The sequence below is a fragment of the Phalacrocorax carbo genome, chromosome 15 (assembly GCF_963921805.1).
Source record: "Phalacrocorax carbo chromosome 15, bPhaCar2.1, whole genome shotgun sequence".
Taxonomy (NCBI): domain Eukaryota; kingdom Metazoa; phylum Chordata; class Aves; order Suliformes; family Phalacrocoracidae; genus Phalacrocorax; species Phalacrocorax carbo.
Window position 1 is genome coordinate 5,632,063 of NC_087527.1, and position 25,481 is coordinate 5,657,543.

General features: G+C 60.4%; 1 protein-coding gene across 1 annotated transcript; it reads left to right on the plus strand.

The window, feature by feature from the left end:
- The first annotated feature begins 4,145 nt into the window (after positions 1 to 4,145).
- SCARF2 (scavenger receptor class F member 2) lies at positions 4,146 to 25,015 on the plus strand. Its single transcript, XM_064465895.1, is given in 12 exon segments — positions 4,146 to 4,328; positions 4,330 to 4,593; positions 10,227 to 10,285; positions 12,213 to 12,314; positions 12,634 to 13,153; positions 13,267 to 13,485; positions 13,891 to 14,019; positions 16,372 to 16,475; positions 16,561 to 16,678; positions 18,166 to 18,287; positions 22,458 to 22,610; positions 22,998 to 25,015. Coding segments are annotated over 12 exon segments (3,102 nt in total). The 5' UTR covers positions 4,146 to 4,221; the 3' UTR covers positions 24,203 to 25,015.
- Positions 25,016 to 25,481: the final 466 nt, after the last annotated feature.

Consider the following 25,481-nt stretch of genomic DNA (forward strand, 5'->3'; position numbering starts at 1 on the left):
CCAGAGCAGGCAGTACCCAGGCTCCTAGTATTGTGGGGAGGAGAGGGGATAGGCCTGTGGCCTGGGCTCTGACAGTGTGGCTGGACCCAGGGCTGCCTGGATACATGAGCAGCCATTTTCTGCTGCAAGCTTCTGCAAAGACCCCTGGCCACCTGCATAGCTACTGCAGGAGCAGGTGTTGCAGCTTCCATGCCAGCAGCTGCATGTATCTGTACATGGCCCCTCTTGACCCCCCTTTTTTGGAGTTAACCCTCTTCCCAGCCCTCTTTCCAGGACAGAAAGGACTTGTGCACCTCCAGGCAGCTCTGAAGCATGTCTCTACAGTGAATGTGCTGCTGTTTGCAGGGGCTGTGTATGGGATCAGGGTGCAGGGTGCTGCCTCCTGTCTACCCAGCACACTGGATGCCCTTGAAACACCCCAAATCCCCGTTCCCAGCAACTTTTATCCATGTTCAACCAGAACACAGCAACAGCTCCTTTTATTTCTGGGTGTATTGATCCAACCAAACCCTCCCTATATCTCAGGCTTTCCTGACCTTACTCAGTTTTAGCTCTTGCTGCTGGAAGCCTCTTTCTGCTTGTCCCAAAGAAAAGGGAGGCGTGGAACAGTGGTGTGTACGCCGGTAGCCTGTGCTGCAGCATGCTTGCTTGCAAGGATGCTGGCTACAGCAGCAGGGGGAGTTGCAAGGGAAAAGAGCCCATATCCTTGTAGAAACCGTCTCGGCAGCCTTGTGCTCAAATGCTGTGAGAAGCCCAAGCACACACGTGAGCAGGGGCTTCTTCCAAGGAGCAGAGCCTGGCCGCGTCCCAGCAGGATGGTGACAAGCGCCTCATATCGTATGACTCCCCACTGCCCTGCCGTGCAGTCCTGCCTGCTGAAACAGCTGCAGGGATTTTTGAACCATCGACAAAACAACGTATTTATTCTCAGTTTTGTGTTCAGAAATACTATAGTGCTGGGGTTTATTTTTTCTCTGATATTTTCCAAAATAGTTCAATGGGAGGCAAGCACCTGGTGGGGCATTTCCAGCCTGAAATCTGGAAAAGGAACTGCAAATGGTAATGGAAAGCAACAAGTTGTGCTTGCAGGGTGCTGGCACAGGCAACAGCCTCACTGGGACCAGAGGGAGAGGCAGAATGGGTGGCTGATACCCATGAGATGTGCAATGACACAGCCCTGGCATCACCAGCCAACCCAGACCATGCCACCCCGCTGAGCACTGTAAAGCCTTCCTCCTCCCCGCCGCATCCTCAGCAGCTTCTCCAGCCTCTGGCTACCAGCTGGCAGCATCTTCTGAGGGACCAGCTTATCTCCCTAGCTACAGCCCAACCCCTGCCCTGCTGTTGGTTACACCTGATAAAAACAGAGCAGCATGGGATCTGCTGCCTGCAGGAAGAGGAAACTGTTTACTGAAGCCAGAAAACAGCCAAAATCAAATGCATCCTTGCACAAAGCAACAGCGTGGGAAAGAGGCGGTGATGTGAGCCTGCCCTGGCTCATTGGGAGCAGGGCAGAGGAGCACCAGGCACACTCAGCACAGTGGGGAGGTGATGGAGAGAGCAGGTAGGAAAGGAATCCCAGTTATTCAAACAGCCGGAGCGAGGCCGCGGCTCCAGGTAGGCACAGCTGCCAGGGGAGGCATGGGGATGCGACCGCCAAGCCTGGCTTCCTGCCTAACTTCGGAGTTAACGCCCTCCCCAGTCCACTTTCCCAGACAGAAAGGGATGCTTAGGTCAACCGAGGGCTGAGAGTCATCCGGAGGGAACTCCTCACATCAGTGCAGCCAGGCAGGGCCACCCACGTGTTTCTGGGCACCCTCCAGACAAGTCCTGCGAGTGAACTGGGGGACAGGAATGCAGAGCAGGGGAAGCTTCCAAGTGCTGCCAAACATGCAGAAGGGGACTGGGGATACATGAAAGGTGCTGGAGCCGCAGAGGGGAAAAAGGGATCCTGAGCTCATTGGACAGCTCAGGTCTGAAAAGGAAAGCTGATGGGTTATACTGGGTAAACTACCGAACCTTTCCTCTGCACCACGCATGCTGCCAGTGGAATGTTGGCCACAATGTGCCAATACACCCATGGCACAGGGAATGGGGAAAAGGCAATCTCAGGCATGGTCACTGCCATCCAAGTCCCCACTGGTGGCCCGATGCCAATGTCACTCAGTGGGAAGGAGGAACATGCTCGGCTTCGCCTTCCCAGCTTCATGCCATGGAGAGTCCTGGCTGTTCCCTGCTGTGGCATCACACATGCAAAGGCCACAGGGCATCTGGGCTCACTGTACCCTGCCAAGCAAGGCACTGGACCAGGATGTTATAAATCCGGACTGTCAAAATTGCAGGTTGTCGGTGGCTTCTGGGACAGGCTCTGAAAGCCAATGCAAACAATGCATGTTTGCATGGGGCAGTTCTGTGGATTTGAAACCATCTGTGCACTTTGCACAAGCTACTGCCCATGGCTGGGCATTGGGAGGTCAGTGAGACTCTCTTGCAGGTACATTCCCACTGGCAAGACCACCAGAGACTTCACCATAAGGAACATCTTGTCTACACAGGAGAGAAACCTTCCGTGCACATCAGTCCCATGGACTGCAAACACCAAAGGATGTTGGTGGTGAGAAGCCACTAAACGCATTTACTCTTTGCTCGGTGAAGGGATCCTAGGGCTGGGCATGTGCTCAGGACACCACCTAGGACTCCCTAACCCTCTCTAGAAGGATGCTGCCCAACCCACCCCTAGTATGATGGAGGCTCCACATCCTCAGGAAATCACCAGAGGTGTGTGGCCCTCAGACCCAGCTCTGCAGGGGATGCACACCGTACACCCTTCCATAGATCCTTGGATGCAGCCAGCACTCAGCAAGAGATTGATGCAGCTATTTAGCTGCATTTATGCTACCACATGGGAGGTGGTTGGGGTGTCCTCCATCTGTGCTTTCACCACACAGCTATCAGATGTCCTGATAGCTCAGGCAAGCTTGAGCCATCTCCTGCAGTGACCATTAAGCTGAAAAGCCAGCTGACACAGGATGGTGGCCGAGGAAGCCATGGCCCATTCAGTACTGCTGTACTGTCAAGCCAAGTAAGCTTATTGCCTGGGCTGCCCCACTGAGCCAGGGGTGTGGGAGCACTGCAGGTGCCCAGTGTGTCTCCCTGATTTCCAGCTGTGTCCTTATGTAGTTTAGCCAGTGGCTGCTCTGACCCCTCTGTCCCTGTTCAGGGTCATGCTCCCTTGGCCTTGCCACTGCAGGCACTACTTGACTCCCATGGGTCCCTGCCTGGCTCCCCACAGTCTCGTCCAGGGGCTGTTGGACACCTGGGACTGCTGGAAACATGGAGCTGCCAGATGACCAGAACAGCTGGACCACCAGGACAGCCAGATCCCAGGGCTTGTGGGCATTTGGGGTTCTCAGACTCCTGGGACAGTTAGACCCTGGGGCTCTTGGGCAATCAGGGTTGTCTGGCACCTGGAGCTGCTGGATCCCCGTGTCAGCCAGACCCTGGGGTCTGCCGGGCTCCCAGGGACTCCTGGGCACTTGAAGCTGTCAGACCACCAGGACAGCTGGACCCTGGAGCTATCACCCACCTGGGGCTGTTAGGCACCTAGAGCTGCTGGCTCCCCAGGTCAACCAGATCCCAGGGCTGTCAGGTGCCTGGGGCTGCCAGAGCCCTGGGACAGCCAGATCCCAGCCCTGGTGCACACCTGGGGCTGCCGGATCTCCTGGGCAGCCAGACTCCAGGGCTGTCGGGTACCCAGGGCTGCTGGGCACCTGGAGGTGCTGGCTCCTCCCGTCAGCCGAATCCCAGGGCTTCCCGGTACTGGGGGCTGCTGGGCACCTGAGGCTGCCAGACCCCGGGGCTCTTGGACACCCCCAGAGCTGCTGAATCCCCAGAACAGCCAGACCCCGGGGCTGCCGGACTCCCAGGGCTCCCGGGGACCGGAGCTGCCAAACCAGCACGACGGCCGAACCCCGGTGCTGCAAGACCCCGGGGCCATCCAAACCCCTGAGCCATTGGACTGCCAGGACCCCCGGGCTGAACTGGAAGCCAGGACTTCGCAGCCTTCCCCGCCCCTGGGAAACCCTCCGCCGGTTCCACGGGGCTGCCTACCCGGTAGAGACACCCCCCCCCTCCCCCGGGACCGTCGGGGCGGCGCTGCCCCGCGGCTGGGGAGGCGGCGGCCGGCGGCCCCCGGAGCCTGGCCCGCCGTCAGGGGAACCAATGCGGAATTTCCTGGCTGGCGGCGGGGCCCCTCCCGCCGCTGCCGAGAGGGGCGCGGGGGAGGCGGCGGCGGCGGCGGAGCAGCGCTCGCACTGCGGCTTCCGCCCGCCGAGCGGCAGCCAGGGCGGGGCGGGTACCGGGCACGGCGGAGCCGGGGAAAGGGGGGGGTGAAGAACGCCCGTCCCCGTATGGGATGGGCCGGGCCAAGCCGGCCCCCGCCGCTCCGACGGTCATGGCGGCCCGTGGGTTGCGACCGCCCCGCCGCGCCCGAGCCGGAGCCGCGGTGCTGCTGCCGTTGCTGCTGCTGCTGCTGAGCCGCGGAGCCGCGCAGGAGCTGAGCCCCCGCGGCAGGAATGTCTGCAGGGCCGGCGGGTAGGAGCGGCGGGGCGGGCAGGTGTGGAGGGCGGGACGGGACCCCCCGACCCCACGGTTCGGGGGCCGGGGCGCGGTGGGGTGCGGTGGGGCTCGCCGCTCCCCTCCCCCGGGCCAGCCGCGGCGCTGGGCGCCTTCCAAGACAAAGTCCGTCTTGTGCGGGGCTGAGGCGGGGGGAGCCGGGCGCCGGGGAAGGGGCGAGGAGCTCAGCCCGAGCGGGGCCCGGAGGGGGGGGGTGGGGGGGCTGGTTCTGCTCTCCGGGCGTGCTGCGGGCAGCCGGTCTTGGCACACCGGGGCCGGTCCAGCTCCCCCTTGGGTCAGTCCTGCTGCGGAGAGCCGGTCCTGAGTGCCCCGGGACCGGTCCTGCACCCCGCGGGGGGCCGGGCGTGTTGCTGGGAGCCGGTCCTGGATGCCTCTGGGGTCGGTCGTGCTTCCCCCAGGCCCGGTACCGCTGTGGGGAGCTGGTCTTGGGTGCCTCCGGCGATGGGGTGGTGCTGCGGGGGGGTCAATCCTGCATCCCCGGGGCCGGCTCTGCGGTGGGGAGCTGGTCCTCAGTGCCTCCGGGGATCGGGTTGCACAGTGGGGGGCCGGTCCTGCAGCCCCCCGGGGCCAGGTCTACAGTCGAGCCTGGGCTGGCAGGGTGCAGGATGCTGCGGGTATCCTTGGTGCAGCTGCCCCGGGATGCTTGAGATGGCAGAGTTGGCAGCTCCAGGACCCTCGGGTTTGGCTTCAGAAAGTGGGTGCTGTCACTGCCTGTCTCTTCCCAGGGGTCACATCCTGCCTGCCTGGCTGGGGGCAGGACCCTGGGAGCTGGCACTGCCTTGTCGCTGCTCTCAGTGCTCTCCATGTACATTGGGTCGCTTTGCAGAGCATCACCTCAGGCCAAGCCTGTCTGCAGCACTAGGGCTTGGTGCTGGCCAGGCTCCTTGGCCGGGCTGGCCCCAGCAAAGCAGGGAGGCTGCCCACAGCCGTTCCCTCCCAGCTAGGAGGGCAGGATCCCCTGCCCTTTATGGGGGGCCCAGGCCATAAATGCACCTTTACGTCTCGCCCGTGAGGTCAGACAAGTCCACAAGGAAAACATGTGCTGCAAGCGAGAGGGCCCACATAATGGCTCCATTCAGCAGGGCCGCGGGGCGCTGGTGCCCCCTCCTCAAATTACAGGCTGAGTTTCCTAAGGAGGCATTTCACGAGCCAGAGCGGCCGCAGCTCCTGGCCCCATGCTGTTCCTCAGCAGGGGAGGATGCAGGGAGCGGTCCCTCCTCAGCTGCCAGTGATCTGCCGAGCTGGTTCCCAGCAAAACCACCATCACATCCCAGGGTGGCAGAGGGGATGTGAGCAGCGTCCCTCCCTGTTCCCAGCATCCTGCCCCAGGTGCTCAGGATGGGTGCCTGGGTGCCCCCCCTTGCACAGGGACACCCCTCCATCCCCGCTAGATGGAGATGGGGGAGATGTTGCGCCCAGCGCTGCAGGGCTCAGGCTGTGCCACCCGTGGGTGCCGTGGGGTGTGCAAGAGGCACTCGCTGACGAGCAGGACCGGGTGTACAGGATGGGCAGGTGCTGCAAGTCCTGCCCTGTGCAGGGGGCTGGGGCAGCCAGGCTGGACATGGCCTGGGGAGGAGGTCCCAGTGTGTGTCCCCTGAGCTTGGTAAAGCTGCTGGTTGGACTCTTGGTGCGTGGTTGTGCAGGTACCAGGCTCTGCTGAGCACATCCCTCAGGGATGCTGGCCATGGGTTTCAGAGGGCTTGAGAGGAGAATTCTGCTTCAGCCTTTACTGCAACCTCCTGAGACCCAGTTAGTGGGTAGGAGAAAAGGGTATATTTGGGGACTATTTGGTGTTAGTTTTGTGTACTAAGTGCATCTTGCTCCTAAATTTGAAGCTCTTTAATAATTGGTTACAAGTCGGTGTGACCCTCTCCGAAGCTGCCGTTTGGGATGCAGGCTGATGAGCGCCATGCATGCATGGGCATTGCTTTGTCCCTGTCCTGCTCTCACTAATGCTCTCTTTTGGTAATCTTTGTTTTTTAATTTTTCTTTTCTTTTTGTTCTCTGACTGAAAGGTTTCCCTTTACATACGTGATCCTACCCCTGTCTGCAGCAGGGGATCTCTGTCTTTGCCTACACCTCGAGGCTGGGTTCAGGTTGGGGAGCTGTGGCTGGCATTGGTTGGGGGGGATGCAGCCAGCTGAGACCCAGTGGCCCCAAGAGCCCTGTGTGCCGCACAGGGGGAGCTGTGTGGTACCAAGTGATGGGTGACACAGAGAAAGGAGGAGCTCAGTGCTGGGATGATGCTCAGGAGGAGCACCAGGATGGGGAGCACTGGGGATGGCCATGTGGGTGGGGAAGGTGATGGCAATGGTCTGGGCTTCAGGGACATGCTGCGCACCTGCAGGGCTCCTCGGCAGCCCTGTTGGGTGGGCTGAGAGCAGGCAGGTCTCGCGTGGGACCATGAGCAGCAGTTCCCACCCAAGCCCCAGGGTCTCCCTCCTGCTTTTGGAGATGTGAGGCCACTCGTTTAGTGGAGGCTGCATTGGTCTGGATGAGGAGCTGTCCTTCCTGCCTCAGGAGCCCTCCCATAGCCCTAGCTAAAGGGGACGGGGACATGATTCACAGAGAAATGTGGGATACTAATCAGCAAGAAAAATATTCTGCCTCCGTAGAAACCTCTGGAGCATTTGCAGAGGTCCCATGTCCCACTGATGCTCAGCGTGAGCGGGATGTGGCCATGTGCCGGGGGCAACACTGATGTCAAGCGCTTGTCCCTGCAGGTCACGGCTCCAGCTCTGTCCGCGTCCCTGCTCCTTTTCCTCCACAGCAGCAAAGCTCCCAAGCCCCACCACATCTTGGAGGCAGCTTTTCTTTCTTCTTTTTCCCAGCATTTGTAGTGCTTTGAAGAAACAAAAAAAAAAGAAACAGAAAATGTATTTGCACTGTGCATGTCTGCGGTGCCATGTCTGTGTGGGTCAGGAGCGAGCTTGTAAACAGATCTCCATGTTATCCCAGTTCCAGTGGTCATGGGGCACATGGGGCAAGCCCTCTTTGGAGGAGCAGAGACCGCAAGACGTGTTTTAGGCTCCCATCCCAATGGGTGCTCTGCAGCCAGCACCAACCTTACCTGGGCCTGGCTGTCCTAGGGACCAGTTCATGTGCTGCACTGGGAGCACCGGTTACCCAGTGCTGCAACCCAGCTGCCTCTCCTTGCAATGAGAGCAATTTTATTTGCTGTCAAAGCTGCTGATAAATGAGGCAGGGGCTGAGCGGAGGGGTGTGTGACTCCATCAGCAGGCATGGTGAAGGAGAGATTAGCTGTCTGTTAAAAGATAAGCATGAATCCTGTGTCCAGAGAGGCAGTGGGTGGGCTGGGGTCCTGGCTGGTGATGATCGCAGTCCTACTCACCTCTTCCTGCTCGGGGCAGGGGAAGGGTTTTTCGCTCCCGCCACCGTGTTTCAGCAGCTCCCGACTCCCCACCATTGGCTCCGGGCTTTCACTGCGGGTGATGCTTTTTGGTGGATTATCCGTGATGCCCATTTTGGTGGCCAGGCTGAGCTGTTCAAGGAGGAGGTTTCCCAAGTGGAGGGGTTTCCCCTTGCAAACCTGCAATGGTTTAATCTAAAAACCACCAAACACTGAATTTTGAAAAGGTGGAGTGGTGAAAGCAAGCCCAGGTGGGACAACAGGTGCTTTGGCCACACCGTGGCAGCGTCAGGGCAACGTAGACCCTTCCCCGCCTGTGCCTGAGCATCCTGGCACAGCTGGCGAGGCTTATCGGGCAGGGCGGCCTGAAGCCTCTTGCAGAGAACCTTGTCTCCAGTCCACCCGGTCCTCAGGGAGGTGGTTTGGTGGTTGACCCCCCTTTGCCGTTAACACTGTACATGTCCTTGCATGCTCAGCCAGAGCAGAACCCCCACTCGAGCCCCGGGGTCCCCGCATGGGGGGTATGGGCCAGCTGCCATCGCAGCATCTTGCGACCGCTTCGACGGGCTGAATAGATGGAGCTATTTTGGGCTCCGGCTGCAAGGCATTTTTTCCAGGCCTTGAATCATTTTTGTGGTTCTTTTCTGCCTCCTTTCCAATTTTTCACTGTCCGCCACGAAAAGGGGGATGCGATGCTCCCAGCTAGGCCGTGTGGGTGCTGCCCGCTGAGGAGCCGGCAGTGGGAGCTGCGTCCAGCCTCCCCAGTACCCGTGTTTGGCTGGGGGGCTGCTGGCAGCTCCCTCCCCGGCCCCAGGACAAGGCGGTCTGGCAGCCAGACGTGGTCCTGTGACTGCGCTGGGTTCTGAGCGAATACTTCCTCGCTGTCTCCTCCTCTTCTGCATTTGTTACATATAAAGAGGAAAAGGGAAAAAAAAAAAAAAAAGCAGAACACATTCCAGGCTGTGCTGCTGGACCAGCCCGGGCGAAGTTTTCCTCGACTGCAGCGTCCACTCAGACTGTTTATAACCCTCCAGCATCGCTCTGGTCGCCAGCAGGAACCAGGCAGTGCGGGTCGCCCCAGGGATGAGCGGGTCACCCTGGGGATGAGCAGTGTTCCCCCACCAAGCAGGTCCCTGCGGTGTCATGGCACAGGGAGCGTGTTCCCCAGTCCTGGGCTGGAGCATCGTGAGCCCCCAGCCATTCGCTTTGGGGGGTCATTGAGCAAGTGTGGGTGAGGTGTCCCTGCCTAGTCCCCATGTGTCCCATCCCCACGGGGTGTCCCTGGCTGAGCCTCCACACGGGTCTGAGACCCCGCAGTAGTGTTGGCCAGGGTCAACCTTGTGCCAAAAACACTTTGGCTGATGATCCTGTATGCGGTGTTTCCTGGAGCTGGTGGCACTTGAGGACACCTAAGGGCTCAGGGGCCTCTCCTGCAGTTGCCATCACCCAGCTCGTACATGGGGGTACATGCAGGGAGGGGGTGCAGGCAGGCATCAGGGTGCAGGCAGGCAGCAGTGGAGCGCACGTGGGCAGCAGGGCATATACAGAGGAGGGCAGGGGAGTGCAGGCAGGCATCAGGGTGCAGGCAGTGGAAAGCAGCGGGGTGCGGGCAGGCAGCAGCGTGCAGGCAGGCGGAGAAGAGCAGCCTGGGGATGTTGGTGCAGGCACTGCCATCCCCCACTCACTGCAGCACCCTTCTGAGCAGGGAGGTCCAGCACCAAGGGGAGACAAGCCGGGCATCTGGCTGCAGGCGCCGAGCCATCCTGTCCTGGGAGCAGGCTGCTTTGCCGGACCCTCGGGGGCAGGGCAGATTTCCCCTAGGACATTTAGAGCGTTCCCTTTTTTTCCCAGCTTCTGGGGTCTTTTGGGGATTTTTTTTCCACAATAACAGTTACAAATGTCACTTTTGTTGTTTCGTTGCTCCTGATTAATGGGAGGAACTCGTCCTGTCCTCACTCCTGGCATTGCCTCAGCTGGCTGGTGGGGCATCTCAAGCCGGTGCCTGTGGGACCCCCCCAGCAGATCTGTGCTCCCTGCGTGGTGGAGAAAGAGCCAACAGCTCTCCTTGCCCCACAGGGATGCAGCAGCCCCCAGCCAGGGTTCAGCTGACTGGGAACAGGACCTCTCACCTTCACAGCATCGGTGCTTCTGGTTGGTTTTTGGGAAGGGCCAGGACTTTCTGAGGGTCGTAACCATTTGTGGTGGTTTTTTTCCCCTGCAGCTCCTCGGCGCTCGTGTGCTGCCCGGGATGGAGGCAACAAGGAAGCGAGTGTTTAATAGGTAAGCACCGGCCTTTTGCTTCATTGGACACTGCTCATCTGCCCATCCTTTGCTGCGGCCTCCTGGCCTCACCACCACTGCCAGGGGCCATCCTGATGTGCCCTGCGGTGGGGGCCCTGTGTCCCAGGGACCTCTGCCTGCAGCTGGGTGCCCCGGGGATGCCGGAGGCCCTCCTGCTTCCCTGTGGTGCTCGAAGCCAGCAGCGTGTGGATGGAATGGGTGCTCAGCCCCAGTGTTGGGGTGCTGGTCACAGAGTGATGCCCTGGGGTGCCCCAGCCCCCAGTGGGCTCCTCCATGGGGAGCGTCACCCCTGCTCCCAGACTGGGGGGTTTCTCTTCATGCCAGCCAGCTTTGGGGGTGCTTCTCTGGGATCCAAGGGACAGTGAGATGTTCCACGGGGTGAAATTTGGGGGCAGGGAAGGTGCGGCTGTGGGGATGGGACCCAGAGAGTTCCCATGGGTGCTGCAGCAGCATGGGGAGCCAAGCCAGAGCCGACGGTGGAGGAGAAGCCTCCAGGACCAGGCATGTGTCCATCGTGGCCCCACTGGGGAGAGTCTACCGGGGCAGGCAGGCTGTCAGGCAGGGGCCACCGAGCCTGCAGGCAGGGCAGCCCCAGCTGGGGCCATGCCAGGCATTACAGCTCTTACCAGGGGCCACGACAAGCCCAGCATGGATGCTCAGCATAAAGCCCCAGGAACTCTCATCCCCGGCACTGCCACCACGATGCAGGCAGCTGTTTTGGGATTCTTGTGCTACTCTGCGCAGTCTCGGCTGGCCACGGGGCTCGCCGTGCCCCAGGACAGCTGGAAGAGTTCTGCACACCGGCCTAGACCATCAGCAGTTTGCAGCCAGCAGCGAAGACCACATAACCAACTAACCCACCGTGCATGAGCCCTCATAACCGCTCGCTGCATGCGTTGGGTGCCCGCACGCCGGGAACAGGACGCGGTCCCTTCGGCGTGCTGGCAGAAAGGGAGAAGGACAGGGTCTGCCAGGACAGCGGGGGGAGGATGGTCCTACAAGTGAGCTGTCCCCATCTCTTCCCCCCTGCAACTTGCTCTAACCGTTAGACTCACTGCTCCTAACCTGTGTAATCTGTCTATTTTAGGGGTTTCTATAGTATCCATCACCGTAGGTCTAAGAACTCCCAGGTAAGGTGGACGGGATGGGTGGTCTGCTCTCCATCTCCCGGTGGCTAAGGAGGCTTGTCCAGGGCCATGTGGGATCTGCCTGCGCCTGCCTGCACTGCGGTGCTGCCTGTCCCATGTCCCGTGCCTGCCCCGCTCCGGGCGTTCGCCCCAGCGCAAGGTCCCCTCAGCAGGAGAGGGGCAGGTGGCCTTTGGGGGCTGGTGGTCTGTGTGGGAGAGGCGGTGGTGGGGGTGGCAGTGACACCGCTGCGGTCTGTAAGGAGTGCAGGGATGGGGACGGGGGGAGCGTGCTCGTGGCTGCCTGCAACCCCCACCCCATGTCCCTGTTCTCCCCCAGAGCTGGCTCTGCCAGCAATAGGGAGCTGAGCAGGGGCCACTGCCTCTGGGTGCAGCCAGTGGCACGGACGGGACTGGGCTGGGTGGCAGGAGACTGGTGGCAGCGATGCTGTTTTGCTGGGTGGCAGGAGGCTGGTGGCCAGGACGGAGCTGAGCTGGGTGGCAGGACACTGATGACAGGGACGGGGCTGAGCTGGGAGGCAGGAGGCTGGTGGCAGGGATGGAGTTGAACAGGGTGGCAGGAGTCTGGTGGCATTTTTCTGTTGAGGGTCCCATCCAGCCTGCCTGGTTGCTTGCCAAGGATGGTCACAGTGTCACAGCTCAGCAGCACCCAGAGTGCCACTGCACGACCCTTCCCCTGCTCTGCGGGACTGGGGGGGGTTGGGGGGAGCAGGGACAAACTCAGTGGCACTCACACCCATGCCTGCCATCTGTCCGTCCAGCTGCGTGCGAGGGGAACTTCACCTGCAAGGAGAATGAGGTGTGCGTCAGGCCCGGCGAGTGCCGCTGCCGCCACGGCTACTTCGGTGCCAACTGCGACGCCAGTGAGTACCTGCAGGTGCCCATGTGTCCTCGGTGGGGTTTGCCAGGGTGGCCCTGGGGTGCTGGCTCACCCCAGGGTGACTTTCCAGAGCAGAGCATCAGGGATGGGGCTGCAGATGCTCTTGCTCTGCCCTTGCCTGTCCCCCTGGCTTTGTCCCTAGGGCATCATCCCTTTGGTGGGGTCTCCTCTGAGATCCAGTGTGCTGGGAGGAAAGGTGGGGAGTGCAGCCGAGAGGTCCCGTTGCGGCTGGGGGTTTCCACCAGGGCCTGGTGGTGGGATTGTCCCACGGGCAGTGTGAGGGCTGACAGCTCTGCCCGCAGAGTGTCCCCGGCAGTTCTGGGGTCCCGACTGCAAGGAGATGTGCAGCTGCCACCCAAACGGGCAATGCGAGGACGTGACAGGCCAGTGCACCTGCAACCCCAACCGCTGGGGTCCGAAATGTGAGAACGTCTGCCTCTGCAAGCACGGCAAGTGTGACCAGAAGACGGGCAAATGCACCTGTGAGCCCAACTGGTGGGGACCCCAGTGCTCCAGCTCCTGCTATTGCAGCCACAACTCCCAGTGCGACCAGCAGACGGGCAACTGCCTGTGCCAGCCAGGCTGGTGGGGCCGCAGTTGCAACAACCAGTGCTCCTGCAACAACTCGCCCTGTGAACAGTTCACGGGGCGCTGCCAGTGCCGGGAGCGGACGTTCGGGCCCCGCTGTGACCGTTACTGCCAGTGCTACAAGGGCAAGTGCAACCAGGTGGATGGGACCTGCACGTGCGAGCCAGGCTACCGGGGGAAGTATTGCCGCGAGCCGTGCCCGGCTGGCTTCTATGGCCAAGGCTGCAGGAGGCGGTGAGTGGCCAGACCCCGTCGGGCCTGATCCGACACCACGGGCTCAGTGGGAGGTGGCAGGGGGGTTTCAGGGATGCTGCACTGGGTGACAGGCTTCCCCTTGGCTGTTGCAGGTGCGGGCAGTGCAAGAGCCTGCAGCCATGCACCGTGGCAGATGGACGCTGCCTGACCTGCGAGGCAGGCTGGAACGGTACCAAGTGTGACCAGCCCTGCTCGCCTGGCTTCTACGGAGAGGGCTGCGAGAAGCTCTGTCCCCCCTGCAAGGACGGCCACACCTGCAACCACATCAATGGCAAATGCTCCCATTGCAACCCGGGCTGGATCGGAGACCGGTGAGTGCGGGTGGGTGCAGGGTTGGGCCCCGGTGGGGTGATGCGCAGCCTCTCTGCTGCTCCCTGCCTGGGAACCAGGGATGGCTGTGGGTTTCTGCAGCCAGGAGGGGAGGGCAAGGATGGGCTGATCCTGCTGGCATGGCCATGGAACCAGAGGGGGCCTTTGAGACCCCTGCCCCATGCCCCTGAGTAATGTTGGGTGCTTGCAGTAGGGCTCAGCTGTGAAGCCGGGATGCTTTTCTGCAGGCTTTTGCGCCCGGGATTGGGTCTGGGGCTTTGCAGCACCCAAGCAGGGCTGACAATGCACAGTCTCACTTCCCTGCCTGCAGGCAGGAGGGACGGGGAGATGCTGGAGGTCCCCAGGAGCCATGGGTGCTCCAGCCACTTGCCTTCATCCCTCCCCAGATGTGAAACCAAGTGCCGCAATGGGACATATGGGGAGAACTGCGCCTTCGTCTGCAGTGACTGCGTCAACGGCCAGTGTCACTTCGAGACCGGCCAGTGCCTCTGCCACCCCGGCTCCCACGGCACCTAGTAAGTGAGCCATGCTTTGGGGTGCACCCTGGGGCATGGGTGATGCTCGGACACCTCCTGCCCCCTTGGGTCCTATGTGGTTCCCAGCTGAGAGGTTTCCTGCAGTGGAAGCGATCATGAGCAATAATTTGGCTGATTTTTGGAGCAGAGTAGAAAGGAAGCACTTGCAGAGCCATGAGCAGCGAGAGAGGGATTTTGCTTTAGGAAACAGCTATTTGGCAAAAACAAATGCCGTCGACAAAACGGTGGTTTAGGTTTTTGGTGTTTTTTTGTTCTGGTGGTTTTTTTAAATCCAGGGTGGAATTTCTAGCCGAAAAGAGAGAGAAGACCACATCCCAGAATAGCAAATAGCCTCACAGGCATGGCATCTGCAGGGTGCTCCTGCTGCAAGCTGCAGCTCTGGCAGGGGTCTTTCTCACCCCTAGAAAGAGCCCCCCAGTCTTTACCCTTTCCCCTGTCCAAAGAAGGGGCACAAGGGACATCGGAGTCCTCCTCACATCCTCTGGTGTTTTTTTCTGGTGTGGGACAGAAGTGCTGTTTGAAAAAGCTGGGGCATGCAGTCCAGCTCCCCCAGGCCCTGCTAGGTGTTGCTCGGATTTTCCTGGGAGTTAACCACGAGGCTGGCGGTGGGAGCTAGGGTTTGGGACCAGCATCCCACCTGTGCTGGCATTTCTCTTGGGGCTTAGAAACAGGGAGCATTTAGATTTCAGGTGGGTTATTTTGGGGCTTCACCGACCAGTTGTGCTGCTGGCAGAGCTGTGGAGGCAAGCAGGGAGGCAGCCTGGCTGGGCACCAGTGCCAGCTCAGCGTGCCCGTCCTGGGCATCCTGCCACCTTCGGTAGCAAAGCTGGAGGTAAGAGGGTCCTGGTGTTCACCAGGGGTCAGTGGCAGTGATTTTGGCACAGCGCTGGAGGGTGGCACATGAATTAAATTCTTCTGAGGCCTTGGCACAGCACTGGGGATGTGGGGACCAGGGATGCTCAGGATGCAGCCCCAGCCCCAGCAGCATCCCAGAGCTGTAACCGCGGCCCGAGCTGTGCCGTATGGGTGCACGCCGAGCGGGCTCGGGGACTTTCTGTGTGCTTGGGCAGATCCCTGTGACTATGTGCAAACTAGTGTTTTTGTCAGCAGTGTATAACTTTGCTAAAAAAGGGATGATTTCTGGAATGAAGGCAGAAGGGATGTCCTCACGCTGCAGGGGTGTCCTCTCAGCTCTACATCAGGAGAATGCTAGAGGAAAGGCTGCTAAACCGCCTTGTGCACACTATGAACCTTTTATCTCCTCCACAGCATTCCCAGAGATGCCTGGATCCTCTTGAGGAAAAATTGCCCCCCTCTGCTCTTCCAAAATTTCAGCCTGGGGCAGAAATATGGGTCCAAGTGGTGGGATGAAGAGGTTTGGGTTGCTGGGGAAATATCGCAGCTCCTGTCCTGCAGCATTTACTGCCCTGGCGCAGCTGCTGGGAGCATCTGCAGTGGCTCAGTGCCTGTCCTGGCGGGCACATGGCGCCTGGCGGGCACGAGGCTTGGCTGGGGTGGCACTTTGCAAGTCGGCAGAGCGTGAAATGGGCTGAGCTGCTCCAGGCATGGCGCCGAGGGCAGGGGGACAGCTGTGTCCTCAGGGGAGCAGGATTGGGCTGGGGCCTGCTGGCTCCTTACGGCTGCAGCAGCTCCAGCTGGGATGCTGCCGCTGGTGAGCAGCTGGTGGACGGTTTGGCACCCAGCAGTGCCGCCAGCATACCCCAAATTCATCCGGGTCCCACACCACAGTGCCTGTCCCACCACTGAGGTGGCAGTTTACCGGCAGTGCAGATTTGACACTTGGCTTAACTGGACCAGGAGGGTCCACCCTGACAGAATGTATCCCTCAGGGCTGCTCAGTTGTTTTTTCTTCTTGAAGGCCAAAAAAATAAAAATAAAATCAGTCTGGGCACCTTTCCAGCTTGCGGCTGCCACGGCTCTGCCTGGCTCAGCGTGGGGGAGCCCGGGGGTGCTGCAGCCACGTCACTGCCGAGCTGAGCTGGAAACTCCCCGCGTGACACCGGGTTGACTTTAGATACAACTGCTGGGTTAACGGCCTTTCATAATTGTTGCACCTAATCCTGAAGCCCTGCGCGAGGAGCAACGAGCGTGTCTGACCCCCAGACGGGCCAAATCCCCCCAGGCAATGGGTGACTCCGCTGGATGGGCAGTGGGTGCCTGCTCCCTGGGGGTTACACGGTCCCTGGGGCGGGGGCGCCTGTGTTGGAGCTGCCTGGAGAAGCAGCCCCTGCTTTTCCCCGGGGCACGGAGGGTTTGAGAGGAGGCAGCAGCTGGGGTGGCGAGGGCTCTCACCCGGCACCTTCCCTCCAGCTGTAACCTGACTTGCCCACCTGGCCGCTATGGAGCCAACTGTGCCGAAGCCTGCAGCTGCCACGACGGCGCCTGCGACCCACTGACGGGCGCCTGCCACATGGGTGAGTGCCGGCGAGCGTGGGTTGGGGTGCCAGGCTTTGCCACGGGGCCGTCACCGCAGCTGAGCTGGCTGGTTTTGTCTTGCAGAGGCCAACCAGCGGATGGGGGTGATTGGGGCAGGAGCCCTGCTGGCGCTGCTGCTCATCCTCTTGCTCTCCCTGCTCTGCTGCTGCTGTGTCTGCCGCAAGAAGGATGAAGCCCATGGGTGAGTGCCATGGCTGGGCGGGCTATTGCCAGGCTCTGCCATGAAGCCTGAGCAGGGGGAGCTGTGGGTCTGGGGACAGCTGGGGACATCGGTGCTGGGTGCGGGGCTGTGACTGATGTGGGGATGCAGAGACTGCACTGGGACAGCAGCACTGTGGGGAAACTGAGGCAGAGCAGTGCTGCCCTCCTGGCACCATTACCCTGTGATTCCCTGGTCTGAGCAAGTCCTGCTGCATCCTCGGGGCAGCACCCAGCTGCAGGGGGCTGATGAAAGGGCTCGGAGTGAGCCCTGCCTGGGGACACCCTTCCCACTCTCCCTGACTTTGTTTGCGCCTCATGGGCCATCACTTCATGGAGACCCACCAGGTCCCCTCCAGTCTCCAGGGGGTTGGAGCTGAACCACAAAGGGAACCCTAAAATACAGCAAGGGCATCGAGACATGACTGAGACCCACAGAACAAACCCCTGGGCCACAGGGTGAGAGCTGGTGGGGTGACGGGCTGCAGCACTGCCAGCTGTCCTGCACAGGGATGTTTGGGACAGGGAGGGTGAGTTCCTGCAGCAAGGTTCAGGATGCCAGCAGCATTTGGGCAGCACTGAGTAAAATCCTGCCACAGGGACGGGGATGGGGACAGCCCCATTGCAGGCAAGGCTTGTGCTGCTCAGCGAGGGATGAGTGGGCCGTGGGAGCTCCTTCAGCTGCAGAGAAAGTCTCCCCTTGTGCCACCAGCCACTGCACGGGAATTTTCCAGAAGCCTCCCCTTGCAGCCCTCTGCCAGCTCAATCCCAGCCCAGCACATCTGCCTTGGGGACCCTGGGGGCTGCGTGTAATTAACCCGCAGATAAAAGCACAAATGCAGCCCTGTGTGGTGAAGTATCACACAGGGAGAGGGGGAAATGGCTCAGAATAGTTTCCTCTCCTGGGGTGCCTAGGAGGTGTCCCCAAATAGCTGGGTCACCAGTGGTGCTGTACCAGCACCAGTCCCTTGCTGGAACAAGGGACCGCATCGGCGGTGGACACGTCGCAGGTTGCCTTGCATCAACATGTGAAGACGCTCACTCCTGCGGCTGCAGATAATTGCTTGAAACCTCGGCCTTTGGAGGCTTCAAAACCAGAGAGCAAATAAAGAGAAGCCATGTGTTTGTTTTGGGGTTGGGATGATTTTTATTTTTTTAAAGATTCAGGGTCTTGGCCTGGCATTGCGGATGTTTTGGGGCTGGGCCACAGCTGAACCCGTCCCTGCCACCATCCCCTGGCTCTGCATTCTGGTCAAGTGCAGGCTGGTGCCCGGGGCTGGCAGCAGCCCCAGCAGGACCCTGATCCCCTGTGCAGCCCCTGCCCCGAGCCAGCCCAGGCTCTTCCCCAAAACCCCTTTGCATTTACAGCATCCCTGAGCTCCTGACGTGCTATCTCATCCTGTGAAGGCCGTCCTCACCGCGGGCCAGGTGCCAGTGCCTCTCTGATGGGGCCGTTGCCTTCTCTTGCAGCTCCAGTCAGGACCCGGCAGCAGCCAAGAAGCCGCCAAGACGCTTGTGCGGGCGTTTCAGTCGGATTGGCATGAAGCTCCCGCGCATCCCCCTGCGCCGCCAGAAGTTACCCAAGGTCGTGGGTAAGGTGCTGGGGTTTGGAGCGAGGGCAGAAAGCCAAACCCTGGGGTCTTTACTCCTAGCAGGGCTGCACACTTGACTCACAGCAGCCTTTCTAGCCCCAAACCCCGGCTGGTGAGCACAGCAGAGTGGTGACAGGGACACGTGGGTCCCTGGGACCATTGTAGTGCTTGATGCAAGCTGCCTGGCTCAGAGGAGCTCAGCCCTTTCTCAGTCTGCAGCTTCTGGATCTCAAAGCATGTCATTTTGCTTCACAAGGGCAGGGACCTGGTGCCCGGAGCTCTGCTGAGCTGTTTTGTGAGGGTTTTAGGTTTCCCAGGTAGCGGAGCAGTCCCTGTCACAGCAGCAAAATGCCTTGTTTGCCCTTTTGGTCCTGACCTAACCCTGCCCCAGCTTTGTGTGGAGCCAAAGGATCTGAGCTGGAGCCAGAGCCCACCCCTCTGTTGTGTGCAGCAGAGCTGAGGATGGAGGGGCAGAGGTTTTGGGTGAGCTCCCCGTGCTGCCCAGGCACAAACCGGGCTCATAGAGAGGCTGCTCAAACCCAGCAGAGCTCCTGACCCGGGGGTGTTGGGGCTGTCAGGGACCCCCCCACATCCAGGCAGCTGGGGAACACTATACCCCACATGCTCTGAAACTTCCCTGTGCTCATCCCAGCATGAGGATGAGGATGTGCTGCCTCAGAGAGGACCCTGTTGAATAAACTGGGGGGCAAAGGCAGCACTCCCCACCCTGTGCCGGCATGGGGCTCAGCCACGTATCTCCCCAAGCCCAGCACCTCCCCGGCTGCACAGTGCTGGCGGGATGCCCGAGCGGCCGTATCCTGGCGTGCAGCAGCTCAGCATGGGGCCAAATCCCCTATCCCGGGTGGAGGGGGGATGGAGGTGGTCCCCACCCCGGCATGCCGTGCCCGAGCTCCAGCATCAAAGCCGAGGGGGGCAACTCCTCGCTGCATGAGGCATGGCAAAGCCCTGCCCCAGAGCAGGGTGCACCAGGGCCGGAGAAACATTCCTGCTGCAAGGATAACAGAGGCCGTGTTTGTGGAAGGGGCCGGGAAGGGCTCAGGGAGGACAGAGGGGGCCTGTGTGCGGCAAGGGCAGGGGGGGCTCGGGGGGCTCCCTGCGCCGGCCCGGAGGCAGCTGGCGCCCACCCAGCTGCTCTGTATAAACGGCGGCAGCAGCCCTGGCAAGGCTGAGGATCAGAGGGATGCTCGGGAAGGTCTTGGGTCCCAGCCGGACTGGGGCTATTCTTGGAGCCTGTTCATGGAGTTGGGGGTTGCTATTTCACTGGGGGGAAAGGCTTTGGTCAGGATTTGTCTTGTGTTCACAGTGTTATCCCACACAGCATGACAGGGCAGAGCTGGTGTCATCTCCAGCCACTTGGGTCCCTCTGGTGCATGGTCTGGTGATGCCTCCAGACCCCGCTGGGTCTGGGGACCCCCTGGGTGAGGGAGACCTTCTGGGGTGCCCACAGCAGCTGCAGCCCTGTGATGCCCAGTGACCGCAGTGCCATGTCAGTGTGTGGCTCCACCTGGAAGCCGTGGTGGCCAGTACGCAGTGGCAGAGGCTGTCTGTTCCCAGCATTGGTCCTGTCTGGGCAGCAGGGTCTGGGGGATGCTGAAATGTCCCATCCCAAGTGCCAGGTGAACACTGGAGTTGCTCAGGACCCCCCAGGGATATTATGGTGAATCCAGTGCTGGCCAAAGCCAAGGATGCCTGATAGATGGTCGTTCCAGGTCTTATATCCTTGCACAGCTACCACCATGGCCATGCATTTGCTAGCACTGGGCAGGTTTTCCCCTCTGGGCTCAAACATGACTACAGTCACCATCAGCAAGCACAAGCCCATGCATGGTAGAACATCCCCAGGTATGGCGGCAGGTTTTGAAGCCCTGCTGAAGCTCATCCGGTGCCTGGGGCTCCAGGTACCTGCCTCGAAAGCTGCTCTCCCACCTCAGCACCAGCTTCAGATCCACAGCATCTCCCTGGGGGTTGCACCCGAGCTGGCAGCCTGCACAGCCACATCCTGGGCTGACGCCAGTGGCCGCAGTGCCTGGGCATCCCTGTATGCGCGGGTTTCATGGCGTTTGCTTGCCCAGGATGTCAGTGGTACCAGCGTGGGTCTCACTGCTCTGTCACCCTGCAGGTGCTGGAGCTAACTCAAGCTCTGCACCACGGGGTGCCTGCTCCTGCACCCTGCTGTTGCATCTCCTCCGAGCAGCAGAGCTCCGCCAGCCCCCAGGGTGATGCTCATTCCGGGGAGCTTGGGATGTGTGGGAGGGGATGGCCACGAGGGCTCCAGGGCCACCTTTCCATGGCCTTTCTGTGGCTCCTTGCTGCTTCATCCCTGTCTTGAGATCAATCAGCTGCTATGCAGGCAGGGCTGGAGTTGTCACCCTGATGCTGTGGCCCCCGAGGCCCCAGGGAGAGCAGCAGGACAGGACCCAAGGGAAGTGGGCACATTTCTCCGAGCCCCATCAGCCTGTGATATATTGGCCACGGGGGTATAAATCCCAGGGCACCACACAGGAGCCCCTGAGCCCAGCTCTGGGTGCACTGCACATCCTCTTTTTATCCTTTGGCTGTATCCTGGGTCTCCTCCGAGTCCCAGAGACGCCTCGTGGCCCTAAGTCCCAGCCACTCGTTACGCCCCCTCTCAGGAAACATCTCCCTTCATCCGCTTCCAGCCGGCTGCTTTTAATTTTCCCTTTTTGGTTTTTATTACAAGGAAAGCCATGTTGGAACTGCCACTTCCCCCTCTCCAGGCCATTTGCTCTTTAAATATCACGGGGATTTTTTTTGTTTCCTTTCTCCAAGAAGCCAAACTATGCAGGGGCAAGCTTGCATCGCTGCTGTCATTCTAATGGCCCTGCAGCTCTGAAGCCAGATTCCCTAATAAAGAATAAATGTTCCAGTGGGCATCCCAATAACACTTAGAGTTATTTTATTGTAAACCAGGGACACGGTGCAAGAATCAAACAGTCCAAGCAGGAAATTGCAGTGTGACTTAGATGGTTGGGATGTGCTGGCAGAGGTTACAAATACTGGAAATACTGATGTACAGTTGCTGCTCATGGGAAACCTGCCCTGTGCGCTGGGCTTTGCCTGGGCTGCAGCCCTTGCCACCACCCTGGGGTACAAAAGCCAGCAGGCAGAGCATGGGGATAAGAGCATCTGATGCTGCCCAGCTCTCCGGGACGGCTGTTCCTTCTGGGTACCCCGAGGATGATGCCAAAGCTGCAGGCATCCAGGGAAGCATCATAGGGTGGGTTGGGACATGAACTTACCCAGCAAAAAGCCTTAAAGATGATCAAACAGAAAAACTAGTCCCTCTCAGCCCAGACAACTGTCACTGCTCAGCTGCTTTTTTTTTTTCACCCATTGAAACTGAAAATATTTTTAACACCAAGATTTTCCTCTCTGGTGGTTTTTCTCTGTGGGTGGCCCCTGTGGTGGAGGGGGCAGTGCTGGAGTGAGGAGAGATGCTTCTCCTCTGCTTCGGGATGGGAGAAGCTGGCAAAGGGATTGAAAAGTGGAAGAACTGGGGAAGAAAGGGTGCCGCACATCCCCCTGCCACGGACATCCTTTTACCATCCTTCTACCTCCTTTTGCAGAAGCAGAAGGAAAATGCAAACAGTGATGCTGAAGTGGAAATTAGTGCATTAAAATGGGCAGCTCATTTTTTTCCCCAGGAAGGGGACAGTCATAGCACTGGGACTTTCTTTGCAGGGTGGCCGTGCTGGGTTGTACAGCTCATGGGTGATCACTGCGGTGCTCACTGAGTCTTCATGGGACCCAGGGTTTTGGGCAGCTCATTCTTCTTCGATGTGCATCCTTGATTTGGGTAGCTGGAGACCTGCAGTGGAAGGAGGGGAGAGATGGGAGGGGTAAGGCTGGCACAGGCTCTGCTGTCCACAGACACTTGACCCCAAGCATGGGTGATGCTGGTCACCACTGTTGGTGGTTCATGGCCTTTGTATGCTGGTGCTTGGCTGGGGAACCTGGTGGGGATGCGCGGTGAGAGATATCCCCATGCCTGGGATGCTGTCCCTGTCCCTAAGACCCACCGGCAAGTTGGGCAGGGGGGAGCTGTGCAGCATCCCATCCTCCTGGCTGGTGTGGGGGCTCAGGGGGTCTGGCAGGACAGGCACAGACAGCAGTTCCTTGCCCTCACAGTGGCCCACCACGACCTGGAGAACACCTTGAACTGCAGCTTCATCGAGCCACCCTCTGTGGTGGAGCAGCCTTCCCCATCCTGGTCATCCCGCGGCTCCTTCTCCTCCTTTGACACCACGGATGAGGGGCCTGTGTACTGCGTCCCCCACGAAGGTAAGTAGGGCGATGGGGCACTTCCCCAGGGGACTTTGGGGCCATCACCAGGGTCCACCTCCTGCTCAGTGGAGAGGTGTCTCCCTTGCGCGGTGGGGACTCTGTCACCCTGGCTTCTCATGCCCCAGGAAGGGATGTGGGTGCTGATGTTGCCTCCTGTGTGGTTTCAGAGCTCCCTCCTCCAGCATTTGCTGCTCCAGGGTTGTTTCAAGAGCCTTCTTGTGCTGGGGTCCCTGACCAGGAGGAGGGGACAGGGGGACCTGGGGACTCACTGGGATGTGGGGGGGAACCAGGTGGGATGCCATCCCACCATGCTGCAGAAGCATCTCAGTTCTTCCCCTCCCTGGGCACATCCCCACTTGACACCCCCATGCTCTCCTTCCACAGAGAGCGTGGGTGACAGCAGGGACAGGGGGACACCTGCCAGCCCTGGGGACAAGCTGTTGGCCCCAGCCAGTGGGGAGGAAGCAGGCGAATACACCTTTCTGAAAGAGACGGGGTCTGTCAGAGCCTTCCCAGCTGACAGCAGTGAAACACCCCTGCTGAAGTCCTCGGACAGCGAGCGTTCCTCCTGTGGCTCCGGCTCAGCCGGCGCTGCACTTTATGCCCGGGTCGCCCGTCTCTCCAAGCAGTCCAAGGAGGAGGAGGATGCTGTCACAGAGCCCCGCAGCCCCGGGAAGCCACCATCCCCAGAGAGGACCAAGCCCCGTCCCCCAGACCCAGCCACAAAGCCCAAAGTCTCATGGATCCACAGCAGGTACAACTCCAGCCAGTCCAACTCATTGCCAGCACCCAGCCGGTCACCAGAGAGAGCGGCTGCCCAGTCTGGCAGCCCTGAGCAAGGCCAGGGCTTGGCCAAGAGGAAGAGGAGTCCGAGCGAGACATCAGCTGGCATGCAGGGCAGAGCAGAGGAGAAGGGCAGCGCGCGGGGCAAGGAGAAAGCACAAAAGCAACCAAAGGAACCCGGTGTCCCTGAGGGCAAAGCCAGCCTCGCCGGGGAGCCCCAGTCACCCTCCAAGCCCAAGCAGAGGAGCAAAGCTGGCTCAGAGCCAACAGAGAGCATCAACGGGGCGGTGCAGAATGCCTTCCGAAAGATGGGTGCCTTCCAGCCAGAGCGCCGGGTCGGGGACAACAGGGATGCTCCCCGCAGCCCCAGCACCAGCAAATCCCGCTCCGAGCCCCTCCATCCCCACCTGGCCTCTGAGCTGGCTGCCCAGCTGAAGGAAAAGACTCAGAGCCTCAACAAGGGGGACGGAGGTACCCGCGCAAATGGAGTGGGTGCCCAGCGGGAGAAGCCCACCCCTCCGCAGAAAGCCAAGCGCTCGGTGGCCACTGGCAGCCAGAAGACCAGCAAGCCCTTGCTGCCCACCTCTCCCCATCTGCAAAAACTGATCCCCGGGGCGGCCGAGCCAGCGGCCGGGGAGCCCAAGCGGGTGGAGAAGCCAAGCACTGGCAGCAGCCAGGACCAGGCTCTCCCCAATGAGCAAACAGCCAAGAAAACCCCCATTAAAAAGCCTCCCAGGAAGAAGAGCCGAGAAGCCAGCCTGGAGCAGCCCAGAGCAGCCGCTGTGCCCGCTCAGGCGGTGCAGTGACCGGGAGCCAGGCACTGGCCCTGTGCCAGCCAGCTGCATGCCGAGAGGAAGGACGCTTGCCGGCATGGCCAGCAGACGTGGAAGCCTGGACTGGGCAGGGGGCACTGGAAGAGCCTTGAGCCTCCATTTTGCCCCCCCTCCATCTTTCTCATCCCCCTTTTTTCTTTAGTGTCCCCTGCCCCAGGACCTGGTCCTCCCCATCCATGCCCTGCTGCCTCCTCCCTGCCTGGGTCTGGCAGCTCGCCATCCCCACGCAGGGCAGGACTGCAGAGAGCTGGCCCGGCCGCCAACCTGGGGGGGCCCATGTGTGGCATATCCCCCCACACTTTTTTGTAGCAGTATTATCGATCGCATAAGCAGCGCTTGTTGTACTAGACGTACCCACGGTATATTCTGCAGTAATGGAGCCGCTCGCTTCCTGCGCCCCACTCTGGTCTGTCAGGCTTGCGGTGCACGGGAGAGGGAGGGTGCTGCTGCTCAGCGCCCAGGGCATCACTGGGGATGTACCCCACATCCACCACCAGTGGCAAACCCCTGCCCTGGCACCCCGGGCTCCAGGCATGGCTCTCCATTGCCAGTCCTGCCGCAGCCAGGCCGTGCCCGGTGTGGAGTCGAGCTGGTTTCGACCAATGCCTCCCTCCCGTCCGCGCCTGGGGTTGCTTCTGGCCAGGAAGAAAGCACTATTTATGGCCAGAGCTGGACGCCCTTCAGGCTCCCATGTCCCATCCAGTGGAGTTGGAGAGATTAGTTTGGTACGACAGAGCCTGGCACCTCTGCAGAGTGCTTTTGTAATAAAAATGTATTTCTTCCGTAGCTGGGTGCCATTTCTCCGTGCCCCATGCTCCCCGGGGGCAGGCAACATGCTGGGCATCACCTGCCCTGGCTCGAGTGCTCAGCCTGGTCCTGACTGGGATGTGGAGGCGGGATGGATGACCTTGCGGCAGGTACAGGCAGGTAGGCATGGTGGGGAGGCAGGTCCCCACTGCGGTTGCTGCCACATGCTCACCTGGTAGCAGAGACCAGCCCTAGGGGCAAGATTAGGAGCCCCTCAACCCCTCTCCCTCACCTGCCCCTGGTATCCAGCATCCTTCCCCAACCCAGCAAAAGCCTCAGGGGACACACACCGGTCTTGTGGTCAGACCCTCTCCAGTGTAGCCAGGAATGGACCCTCGGGCTCAAGAGCTCTGGCCGCTGGGTAAAGAGAGTCCACCCCTGGCTGGGTGCTCAGGGTGCTGGGACACAAATGTGGGGAGACATGGGGCTGGCAGTGGGGTGCAGA